General features: G+C 57.1%; 1 protein-coding gene across 2 annotated transcripts; it reads left to right on the forward strand.

Moving 5' to 3' along the window:
* The first annotated feature begins 3208 nt into the window (after positions 1-3208).
* On the forward strand, positions 3209-12179 carry ZNF853 (zinc finger protein 853). 2 transcript variants are annotated; one of them, XM_024250024.3, is made up of 3 exons: positions 3209-3787; positions 4798-4915; positions 8726-12179. In XM_024250024.3, the coding sequence occupies exons 1-3, from the start codon at positions 3776-3778 to the stop codon at positions 10591-10593; spliced, it is 1998 nt and encodes a 665-aa protein (XP_024105792.1). In that variant the 5' UTR covers positions 3209-3775; the 3' UTR covers positions 10594-12179. The 2 variants fall into 2 exon arrangements, with proteins under 2 accessions (XP_024105792.1, XP_024105793.1); XM_024250025.3 differs by having other exon boundaries at positions 3415-3787; positions 4793-4915; positions 8726-12178.
* The last annotated feature ends 255 nt before the right edge of the window (positions 12180-12434 follow it).

Consider the following 12434-nt stretch of genomic DNA (forward strand, 5'->3'; position numbering starts at 1 on the left):
AGTCACGAGCCTGGGAGGCAGAGGTTGCAGTGAGCTGAGATGCTGCCACTGCACTCCAGCCTGGGTGACAAAGCAAGACTCCATCTCTAAATAAATAAATAAATAAATAAAATAGCTGGGTGCAGTGGCTCATGCCTGTTAATCCTAGCACTTTGGGAGGCTGAGGTGGGAGGATTGCTTGAGGCCAGGAGTTCAAGACAAGGCTGGGCAACATAGGGAGACCTCGTCTCAACAAAAAAATAAATTAGCCAGGTGTGGTGGTGCATCCCTGTAGTCCTAGCTACTTGGGAGGCTGAGGTGGGAGGATCACCTGAGCCTGGGAAGTTGAGGCTGCAGTGAGCTGTGATTGTGCCACTGCACTCTAGCCTGGGCAATGGGAGTGAGACCCTGTCTCAAAAACAACAAAAAGCTCAGTGGGAGGAACTGTGTGTGGACTGGGTGGGACCCCTCTCTGGTGGCACAAGTGAGTAACGAGCCTGGGGGAGGGGAGCAGAGCCTGCAAGGTGTCAGAGAAGGGGCCAAGAGGAAGGTGAACCAAGGTGTTTCTCCCTGGACGGCATGGCAGAAGTGTCCAATGCTGCCCAGAGGCCAAACATGATGAGGGTTTAGTGACATGGACGTTGCCGGTGACGTCACGGGGAGTTGTCTGGCTGCGGTGAGGCCACGTCAGAGAGGAGAAGGAGGGATGGCAGATGGGGATATGGCAAAGGAAGGCTGGCTGTCAAGGGCAGGAGAGAGAAGTGGGTAGCTCTTTTATATTTTACAGACAGAGTCTTTTTTTTTTTGAGACGGAGTCTCACACTGTCGCCAGGCTGGAGTGTAGTGGCGTGATCTTGGCTCACTGCAACTTCTGCCTCCTGGGTTCAAGTGATTTTCCTGCCTCAGCCTCCCGAGTAGCTGGGACTACAGGCATGCGCCACCATGCCCAACCATATACATATATATATATATATATATATATTTTTTTTTTTTGTATTTTTATTAGAGACAGGGTTTCACCATGTTGGCCAGGATGGTCTCTATCTCTTGACCTCATGATCCACTCACCTTAGCCTCCCAAAATGCTAGGATTACAGGCGTGAGCCACCGCGCCCAGCCAGCAGACAGTCTTGCTCTGTCGCCAAGGCTGGAGTGTAGTGGCATGATCATGCCTCACTGCAGCCTCCAAAGCCAGGGCTCACATGATTCTCCTGCCTTGGCCTCCCAAAGTGCGGGGATTACAAGCATCAGCCACTGTGCCTGGCCGGGGTAGCATGTTTTTAAGATGGGAGAGCCCCGAGGATGTGTAAATCCTGTCAGAAAGAAGCCAGCGGAGGGAGAGGATAAAGACCTGAGGAGGGAGGGGCTCCTCAGGGCATGAGGTCTTGCAGGAGGCTAGAAGAGGCAGGTGCACACCTGCTCTGATCTTAAACTCCTGCCCATATCCTCCTCACCCTATCTGCTTGTCCTTATCCTGCCTAGCAGGCTGCCATCTCCACTTTGCAGATGCCAGGCAGTCATTTGCCTGCAGTTACCTGGCTGCAAAAGGTCCCATGACCCTAGATGACTCTGTCTCCAAAGCCAGGTTCTTGCTGCACTTTTTCTAGCCTGGGGCAGAAGCCACCAGAGTGCAGGCTTTTCAGGCAAGGGCCAGAGAGGAAGCCTCAAACTCCAGTGCCTGTGGGGGCCAGAGAGATTCCAAAAACAGGACAAGGTGGCCACCTGTGCCACAGCAGTGTGAGCCCAGGGACAGGAGGAAGGGAGGGGGCTGTGCACCCTGAGGGCTCTTGTCCCCTGCCAGGGGGGCATTCCTGCTACACCCCAGGAGCACCTCCCAGATTCAAGCGATTCTCCTGCCTCAGCCTCCAGAGTAGCTGGGGTTACAGGCATGTGCCACCATGCCCAGCCAATTTTGTATCTTTAGTAGAGATGGAGTTTCTCCATGTTGGCCAGGCTGGTCTCCAACTCCCGATCTCAGGTGATCCGCCCACCTCGGCCTCCCAAAGTGCTGGGATTACAGGCGTGAGCGACCGCGCCCAGCATGTTTGCTTGTTTTTAGATGAAGACAGGGTCTCACTCTATCACCCAGGCTGGGGTGCAGTGGCGCGATCATAGTTCACTGCAGCCTCGACCTCCCGGGCTCAAGTGGTCCACCCACCTTGGCCTCCAAAGTAGTTGGGATTACAGGCTACTTTTTAGTAGCCCAGCTAATTTTTTAAAAACCTCTTTTGTAGAGATGGGGTCTTGCTATGTTGACTAGGCTGGTCTGAAACTACCAGCCTCAAGTGATCCTCCCGAAGTGCTGGGTTTACAGGCGTGAAGTACCAAGCCCTGCCCCCAAATCTTTGGTTTTTTCTAAAGAATTTGAGCATCCCAATTTGAATCTGAATTCTCCAGTTTAGAGAGGTTTGTGCACCGAGAACAGGAAAGTTAGGTGGTGGAACATTAAGACGGGGTCAGGGAAGGCCTCCCTTGGAGAAGACCTCTGACCCAGGCAGGAATCCACTTGCCAAGTAGGGAAAGAGGAGAGGAGAGGGTGAGGGAGGTGGGAGGCTTGACCATCAGCCTTGTGGTCAGCGAAAGGCCGCAGGGGCGCTGGGAGGGAGGATTCCAGCTCTGCCAGTTCTCCACGGTGGCCTCATTTGATCTATGCGGGTCACAGCCCCTGATCAGGGGAGGGAGGCAGACACTCCCTACTGGCCTGCCCTCCCCAGCCCAGGGGTCCAGGAGGAGGGCTCCACGGTGCGGACCCGGGTGGCCTCTCCAGGGCCTGCTCGGGCCGGGCCCGGATGGCGCCTACTCCCTCTCCGAGTGCCATCGAATTGAGTGCTAATTAGCCACAATTCGCACCCCGGCAGGGGCGCCCCGAGGCCACGCCTGCCCTCTAGGGGGTGGCAGGGATCGGCTGGGTACCCCCTACCCAGACACCCAGGCAGTGACAGTCGCCAACCCGTGGCGCGAGGACACGCGCAGCAGGGATGCTGCGCAGCGCGCGCTGCGCTCGGCACCGGCCAGCCCGGGACGCCCCAGGGGCCGCCGCATCGTGTCCCCCGGGCCGGGTGAGTGGCCGGGCCGGGAAGGGTTAAGCCCACCGAGCTGCGGCTGCCTAGAGCGGCGGCGGCGGCAGCGGCGGCGGCGGGGGCCGGGGCGCGGGGGCGCGGCGGGCGGGCAGGGGCGGGGGACAGGATGCGGATGCCGGGGGGACTTCCTGTGCCGGCCCCCGCGCCCCCGCCCCCGGCCCGGCCAGCGGCCCGCACGGACGCACTCCCGGGCGGGCGGGCGAGCCCAGGGGGACCCGGCCCTGCCGCGGCGCCCGCCCCGCCCCCGCCCCGGCCCCCGCGCGGCCCGGCCCAGGCCGCCCGCAGGCTCCGGGCACCTGTAGCCCCCGAGGACCCGCGTCGCCTGGCCGCCGCCGACCCCAGGCTGGGCCATCCCGTGGTGCCGACCCCGGGTGCCGGCCTGGATCCCGCTGCCCGCGATGGTCCCGGGGGGCCGGCCCTGAGCCCCGCGCGGGATTCGGGGCGCTGCCTCCCGCCCCGGCCCCCGCCGGAGAGTCTCCACCAACTTCTGCTCGGCCGCTCCTCTCGGCCCCTTCCCTTGGCCCAGGGCGACCTCGGCAGCCCAGACGGCGTGGACCCTCCGGAGTGCCCAGAAAGCCCCCGGGGTGGCCCTGCGCCTCCCGGCTCTTTCTGGATGGAGGCGCCTCCGGAAGGAGCCGGCTGCACGCCGTGGCCTTCACCTCGCAGCCTCTGCTGACCACACCTCCCTAGTGCAGAGGCTGTCCCGGGAGCAGGAAATGCTCCACCAGGTGAGGCCCAGGGGGTCGTTGGCGCTGGGCATCCGGGGACGCGTCCCTTGAGAGAGTTTGGACTGGATGGCGCGAGTCGGCCTGTTTAGGGGAGAGGGGCCAGCTTTGCACGGGCCCTGCACGGGCCAGGGTGGACTCTCAGGAGCGCCTGGGCACAGGGCCAGGCCGTGGGTGACAGTGCTCCGGACACCTGCCTTGCCCGGGAGCTGGGGTGGCAGGTGACACACGTGGCCTGCTGGTGGCCTTCTCAGAGCAGGCCAGCAAGGCAGTAGAATGGAAGGGTGCCAGGCGCAGTGGCTCACTCCTATAATCCCAGCACTTTAGGAGGCCGAGGCAGGAGGATCGCCTGAGGTCAGGAGTTCGAGACCATCCTTGGGCAACATCGTCTACAATATTAAAAAACATAAAAATTAGCTGGGGGTGGTGGCACGCACCTGTAGCCCCAGCTACTCGGGAGGCGGAGGGAGGAGAATCGCTTGAACCGGGGAGACAGAGGTTGCAGGGAGTCCAGATCGCACCACTGCACTCCAGCCTGGGCGACAGAGTGAGAATCCGTATGAAGAAAAAAAAAGTATTTAAAAAAAAAAGAATTGAAGGAGGCAGGGAGGATGTTGAAGGACAGTCTCTCTTTGGCCCCAGAGCTCCCCGCCCTGAATGTCCCTTTGATGACTCTAGCTTTCCTCCCTTGTGAAGGGCTGATACCCACAGTTGTGTCTCAGTGGGGCTACCCCACTCTCCATACCCCTGTGAAAAGTCAGGAGAGGCAGCCCTGCCTCTGTGCAGGTAATGGCCTCTGGTGCTGTCTGCCACCTCCCCAGCCCTGAGCCTCCAGGCCGCCGGCACTCCTCGTTCCCCACTGCGGCCTGGACAGTCCTGTAGTTGCAGCAGGTGTGGAGCTGACCGCTCTGGGTGGCCCGAGGCAGAGGTGGAGGGCCTTTGGGGGCCTGTGGCACCTGGCGGGGGTCAAAGCACTCCAGCCTGTCTAAACCGCGTCCTCCCTTTCAGCACAGCCGACTCCCGGGAATCGGGGTCTGACCGCCAGGATGGAAGTGGGACCAGCCACCGAGACCTTCGTGCTGGAACTTCGATGTCTTGAGGATGGGGGCCCAGGGCCTGACACCCTCTCAGGTGAGAGCCTCGGGGGATCCCTTGACAGAGCCCCATGCCTGCCTGCTGTGGCAGAAAGAGGCTCAAGGGTGGCGGGCAGCCCGCACAGACTCACACCAGCCAACCTCAGCTGCATTGAGTAACACCAGCAGCTCTGCCTTGAGATTTTCCAAGGTGGCTGTGTCAGGCAGGCTGAGGCCAGGCTGGTGAGGGGCTCTCCGCTCGCCACATGGGTGCTGACTGGACTTAAACTCACACGTGCTGCTGGCTGGAACTCATTGCTGTGTTTCCTGGCAGCCAGAGGGCCTCCACCATCCTCCCACCTCCCCCAGCTCCTGAGTCAATTTCCACTCCATTTCCCGGATGGGATTCAGGTACTGATAGGCTCTGTTCCTCTGCCGCTCCTGCCCCAGATGTTGGCTCTGCGTCCTCTTCTCCCCTGTAGCCTTGTAACCTTTTCCACTTTACCTTGACCTCTGCTTGCATCTGTTTCTCTCTACCCGATGCCCAGGGGCAGATGTGGTACTGCAGAACCTTCCAAGACCTCTTCCTCTGGGACCCACTCTGGGCAAACCTTCTCTGGTGACCACACTCATGAGAGCCAGTTTCCATTCTGTGCTTTAAGGGTGCTCAGTGAGGGCCTGGGGCAGGGCGGGACAGAGCTTGAAAAGGACGAAGGGAATTAGAGGGGTGGATGGGGATGTGTGGAGTCAAGAAGGACCCTTCTGACCGGGCACGGTGGCTCATTCCTGTAATCCCAGCACTTTGGGATGCCAAGGCGGGCAGATCACTTGAGGCCAGGAGTTTGAGACCAGCCTGGCCAACATGGTGAAACACCGTCTCTACTACAAATACAAAAATTAGCTGGGTGTGATGGGCGCCTGTAATCTCAGCTACTCGGGAGGCTGAGGCAGAAGAATCACTTGAACCCAGGAGGCAGAGGTTGCAGTGAGCCAGGATCATGCCACTGCACTCCAGCCTTGGTGACAGAGTGAGAGTCCGTCTCAGAAAAAAGAAGAAGAAAAGAAGACCCTTCTGACTTGTAAATTTAGCTGACAAAACTTTGGGAAGGTATACACGTCAGATAACACTGAACTAGATGTTCACCAGAATGCCTTTGTTAAAAATACTGAGGTCAGGCACAATGGCTCACACCTGTAATCCCAGCACTTTGGGAGACCGAGGCAGGTGGATCACTTGAGCTCAGGAGTTCGAGACCAGCCTGTGAAACATGGCAAAAACCCCATCTCTACAAAAAGTTTAAAAAATTAGCTAGGCGTGGTAGTGTGTACCTGTAGTCCCAGCCACTTGGGAGGCTGAGATGGGAGGATCGCTTGAGCTTGAGAGGTTGAGGCTACAGTGAGCTGAGATTGCGCCACTACACTCCAGCCTGGGTGACAAGAGTGAGATCCTGTCTAAAACAAACAAACAAAAACTGAAGTTGCTGCCCCAGGGAGTCAGCGTGGCCTGTGGTCAAGACTGCCAGAAAAGAGGAGACTCACACAGAGGCACGATCTGTCTCATTCCTCCCAGAAGGGGTGGGAGAAAGGAGTGTCCATGAGACATTGGACTTGCTGGGGGAACAGTTTTCACCCTGTCTTCTCCTACCATGTGCTTTCCCCCAGCCGATGTAAGTGTCTGTGAAAAGCACACTTACGGATCTATTAGCCTAACCAAAGGTTATTAGGAATATTTTACTAGAGGAAATTATATGCATACAGATCTCCCTTGGTGGATTTTTTTTTTTTTTTTTTTTTTTTGAGACAGAGTCTCGCTCTGTTGCCTAGGCTGGATTGCGGTGGCTCAATCTTGACTCACTGCAACCTCCACCTCCTGGGTTCAAGGAGTTCTCCTGATGCAGCCTCCCAAGTAGCTGGGACTATAGGTGCATGCCACCATGCCTGGCTAATTTTTGTATTTTTAGTAGAGACAGGGTTTCACCATGTCCCTTGGTTTTTGTTTTGTTTTTTTGTTTTGTTGTGTTTTGTTTTTTGATAAGGAGTCTTGCTCTGTCGCTGGGCTGGAGTGCACTGGCGTGATCTCAGCTCGCTGCAACCTCTGCCTTTCAGGTTCAAGTGATTCCCCAGCCTCAGCCTCCCAAGTAGCTGGGACTACAGGTGCACGCCACCACGCCCGGCTAATTTTTTGTATTTTAGTAGAGATGGGGTTTCGTCATGTTGGCCAGGATGGTCTCGATCTCCTGACCTCGTGATCCATCCTCCTCGGCCTCTCAAAGTGCTGGGATTATAGGCATGAGCCACCGCGCCCGGCCATCCCTTGGTTTTATTAAATCAATATATTCCTGGAAAAGTGGCCAGAAAGCAAACTTTTATAAATCAAAGCATTGTCTTGCATTACAAAATGGAAAACATATGATATTATAGGGAGAAGAGATGTTGAAATCAGATTTGGGAACGGAGAAAGCCTCCTCAAGTCACATGTAGAAAGAAGGATTGGGATTTTCCAATAGCAAATAGTAATACTCAAAACGAGAATCTCATGGTGTACACGGTGCGGAAAGAGAAGCATAGTAACAGAGTAGTGCTGTTTTTGCAGGGCCTCCCAGGTTTATGCCTCCTAAAGTGTTGGGATTACAGGCATGAGCCACCACGCCCAGCCGAGTTAGTCCTTTGTATTCCTGAATGACGATCTCAAACAGTCCCAGTCTCCTTGGTATTTTTTTGTTACTTTGCAAACCAATCCTAACCTTCAGAGAGAGGGAATTTTCAAGCACCTGCCAGGTTCCAGGTACTATGCCAGGGCTCTCCTTGTTGTACTGTTTAAGCAGATGGTGTGGGTATCACTGAGCTATTTTATAGACAGGACTGTGAGCCTGCAGGAGGCTGTACACCTGCCGACTGGTAGAGTTAGGTTCTGAACTGAGAACTTCCCGCCTGAAACCTAGTGGTCTCTCTGACACTTTGGTGATTTTGGGAAACTACTTGTGGTAACACCTCCAGGCAGCTTTATATAAATTCTTTATTATTTACAGAGAAGGAGAATTTCATTTATTTAAGGTGTGGCTGTAACTGAGGTCGGAGTTCAGCATGGGGTTGATGGCTTGGCCATTGGGAGAGCCATTTCAGTGGTTTCTACTGGAGGGTGATTAAGCACAAGAGATTTCTCAGGATGGTCAGGGAGCCTCCAGCACCCTTGCTAGTGCCAGTGCCAAGATCAGAGTGGGGCCCATGTAAAGGGAAGCTCCAAGGAGGGATCAGGGAGCTGGGGTCCAGAGGGAGGTCGCCAGCAGTCCCTTGGACACCTACCTTCCTTCCTTCCCTTCCTTCCCTTCTCCCTTCCTTCTCTCTCTCTCTGTCTCTGTCTCTCTCTCTCTCTTTTGAGATGGACTCTCCCTCTGTCGCCCAGGCTGGAGCACAGTGGTATGATCTCGGCTCACTGCATCCTCCACCTCCTGAGTTCAAGTGATTCTCCTGCCTCAGCCTCCTGAGTAGCTTGGACTACAGGCATCCGGCACCACACCCAGCTAATTTTTTGTATTTTTAGTAGAGACGGGCTTTCGCCATGTTGCCCAGGCTGGTTTCGAACTCTTGAGCTCAGGCAATCCGCCCACCTCGGCCTCTCAAAGTGCTGGGATTACAGGCGTGAGCCACCGTGCCTGGCCACCTGGGCACATTTCCAAGCCACCCCCGGCCCCTGCAGCATTTCAGTTTCTGCTGGGCTGCTATTGTTACTTGATCCAGCACTTTCGGGCTCCTGCGAAGAGCGTGTTAGTGTATCTTTGAGGGCAGGGTAAGGGGCAGGTCCTGGGGTTTGGACCAGAGAGCTTCCTGTAGATCTTTCTCTCTTGGCTTCCTGCCATTTCTTCCACAGGTGGCAGCGGTGGGAGCGAGAGTCAGGAGGAGGAAGAGCCCCAGGAGGGGAGCAGCAGTCCACAGCGGCCAGCAGTCTCGGCCCCAGTGGGTGCCAGTGAAATCGCTGAGGAAACCCGGCCGGGACAACGGGAGTTGCAACTGCAGCAGTTAGAACAGCAGCCTGAGCTGCAGCAACAGCCGCAGCATGAGCAGCTGCAACAGCCGCAGCCACACCTAGAACTGCAACAGCAGCCGCAGCAAGATGGGCAACAACAGCTGTCTCAACTACAACAGGAAAAACACCAATCCATGCACCATCAGGAACTGAAACCAGAACTGCAGCTAATGCACCAGCAGCAACAGTTACAGCCACACCAAGTGCAAGAGCAACAGCTGTTGCAGCAGCAGCAGGAGCAGTTACAGCCACAGCAGGAGCAGTTACAGCCGCAGCAAGCACAAGAGCAACAGGTGTTGCAGCAGCAGGAACAGCTACAGCAGCAAGTGCAAGAGGAACAGCTGTTACAGCAACAGCAGGAACAGTTACAACAGCAGCAGCTGCTACAACAGCAGGAACAATTACAGCAGCAACAGTTTCAACAGCAGCAGGAACAGTTACAGCAGCAGCAGCTACTGTTGCTACAGCAGCAGGAACAGTTACAGCAGCAACTGTTGCAGCAGCAGCAGGCACAGTTACAACAGCAGCTGCTGGAACAGCAGCAGGCACAGTTACAGCAGCAGCTACTGCTGCAGCAGCAGGAACAGTTACAGCAGCAGCAGCAACAGCAGCTGTTGCAACAGCAGCAGAAACAATTGCAACAGCAACAACTGCAGCCTCCTCCCCTGGAGCCTGAGGAGGAGGAAGAGGTGGAGCTGGAGCTCATGCCGGTGGACCTGGGGTCAGAGCAGGAGCTGGAGCAGCAGCGGCAGGAGTTGGAGCGGCAGCAGGAGCTGGAACGGCAGCAGGAACAGCGGCAGCTGCAGCTCAAACTGCAGGAGGAGCTGCAGCAGCTGGAGCAACAGCTGGAGCAGCAGCAGCAGCAGCTGGAGCAGCAGGAGGTGCAGCTGGAGCTGACCCCGGTGGAGCTAGGCGCCCAGCAGCAGGAGGTGCAGCTGGAGCTGACCCCGGTGCAGCCGGAGCTGCAGCTGGAACTGGTGCCAGCCGCAGGGGGCGGCGGAGCGGCGGTCCCGGGGGCTCCAGCCGCGGTCGTGGTGGCTCCCCCGGGCTACGTGGTGGTGCAGGAGCTCATGGTGCTGCCCGCCGTGGCAGCGCCGGCCGTGGTGGCCATCCCGGGCCCGGCAGGCAGCGCGGCGTTGACCCCTGCACGGCAGCGGCGGCGACGGCGCGCTCGGGACCGGCCGACCATCTGCGGGGAGTGCGGCAAGGGCTTCAGCCGCAGCACGGACCTGGTGCGCCACCAGGCCACGCACACGGGTGAGCGGCCACACCGCTGCGGCGAGTGCGGCAAGGGCTTCTCGCAGCACTCGAATCTGGTGACGCACCAACGCATCCACACGGGCGAGAAACCCTACGCCTGCTCCTACTGCGCCAAGCGCTTCAGCGAGAGCTCGGCGCTCGTGCAGCACCAGCGCACGCACACCGGGGAGCGACCCTACGCCTGCGGGGACTGTGGCAAGCGCTTTAGCGTTTCCTCCAACCTGCTGCGCCACCGGCGCACGCACTCGGGCGAGAGGCCCTACGTGTGCGAGGACTGCGGCGAGCGCTTCCGACACAAGGTACAGATCCGCCGCCACGAGCGCCAGCTGCATGGCGCGGGCCGCTCCAGGGGCCTCGGCCTGCTGCGCGCCTCGCGGCCCGCGGCCCTCGGTGGCCCAGCCCGCACGGAGCAGGCCGCTACGGCCACTGCGCCCGCAGACAAGGCGCTGTGAGGGCCGTGATCCGGGCTGCCTGGCCGGGAGGTGGGGGGGATCCCCCACCCGCCTCCACCTGAAAAGCTCCTTGACCCGGGTTCATGGGCGCTGGAGGCATCCTGGAATATCCCTGGAGTAAAAGGCTTCCACCATCATCATCATCATCTCCCAGATTCCCTGAGAAAATACCAGGTTCACAGATTCACCGCCAGAAAAAACCATCCGCCAAAAGAGAAGTGGACTGGGGCTGAAACAGCACAGGGGACACGTTTGTCTGCCCTTTGAGGGGTCTGCCAAAAATTTTCCCTCCGGGAAAACTGGACTTACTACGAACGAGGAAAAACTCCCAGTGGCGAGACGATTAATGACATTGGCCGAGGACTGGACACCCACCAGGGAATCAAAGACGTGGTGAGACACACATGGAAAAGCTTCGATCCTGGTGAAAATGATCGCAAGGAGAAATTCGGGGAGGAAGCAAACTTGTTTGCACTATGTAGAAACTGACCAAGGCATCGAATAGTCCTCAGAGGCATTTGCCTTGAAAATACTTTCCAAGATGAAAATTCATCAGGGTGGGTATAATTCTGATGAAAACGCCTGTGTTCATCAACACAGGGTCAGAGCGCTCACGGGGTCAATGTGCAAATCCAAGCCAGCAAGTCCTGCTCCGGGTGGAAGGCAAAACCTTCCCTCCAGGGAACCAGGGGCTCCGGCGGGCGTCGGAGGCAGGTTCTTGGCCTCTGCTGCCATGTCCCCGAGTCCCCCCAGCCCGCATTAATGTCCTCTGGAATAAGAGCCTGTGGCTGAAGCAGAGGGCCTTCTGGGAGAGCTCTCCAAGGTCTGGAAGGAGGGTGCCCCAGAAGGAGCTCCGGGGTAGCCCCACTGTGGCCCCCCTGAAATCCACCAGCTTCATGCTTCTCAGATGCTACCCAGGGGCTGGCACGGGGAGACCAGGGCAGATTTCTCCTGCACCAGGCTATGGAGGTTTGGAGGGCTGCCTGAGCAGACCCTGTGCCATGGCTGGGGCTGGGGAAAGAATATCTGAGACAAGGTTTGGGAGCAATGCTCTTTACCACGTTTACCAAATCGTCTGGGGCAGGGGCTGTGAGCCGCAGCAGTTGCTGGTGCCTTGTGGGAAGGTGGGGTAGGGAGGAGGCTGCCCGCCACCTCTGCCCCCAGTCACTTCCTGCTTGACCTGACTCTTCACATGTGGCTGCTTAATTCCTGCCTCTCTCCCCCCAGCTGCTTCTCCTTTACTAACACACCTGCTACATTTTACACATGTGTTGGTAAGTGAGAAACAGAAACGAAAAATAAATTAAAATGCAGAAATACAATGTCCTTGTCTTGGTGTTTTCACCTCTGGATTTTGTGTCTTCGTAGGGCTTCCTTTCTTTTTTTTTTCCTTCCCTTCCCTTCCTTTCCCCTGTCCCCCTTTTCCCCTTTCTGTCCTCTTTCCCCTTCCCTTCCTTTCCTTTCTTCTTTCTCTTTCTTTTCTTTCTTTTTGTTTTAATGTTGCCTGGGCTGGTCTTAAACTCCCAGGCTCAAGCAATCCTTCCACCTCAGCCTCCCAAACTGCAGGGAGTACAGATGTGAGCCACTGTGCCTGGCCAAAGATTCATTCCTTTCTTTCTTTCTTTTTTTGAGAGAGGCTCTTGCTCAGGCTAGAGTGCAGTGGTTTGATCACTGCAGCCTCAAACTCCTGGGCTCAAGCAATTCTCCTACCTCAGCCTCCTGAGTAGCTGGGACTACAGGTGCATGCCACAATGTCTGGCTAATTTTTTTTTTTTTTTTTTTTTGAGATGGAGTCTCACACTGTTGCCCAGGCTGGAGTGCAGTAGCACGATCTCTGCTCA

This window comes from Pongo abelii, chromosome 6, assembly GCF_028885655.2.
Source record: "Pongo abelii isolate AG06213 chromosome 6, NHGRI_mPonAbe1-v2.0_pri, whole genome shotgun sequence".
NCBI classification, from domain to species: Eukaryota; Metazoa; Chordata; class Mammalia; order Primates; family Hominidae; genus Pongo; species Pongo abelii.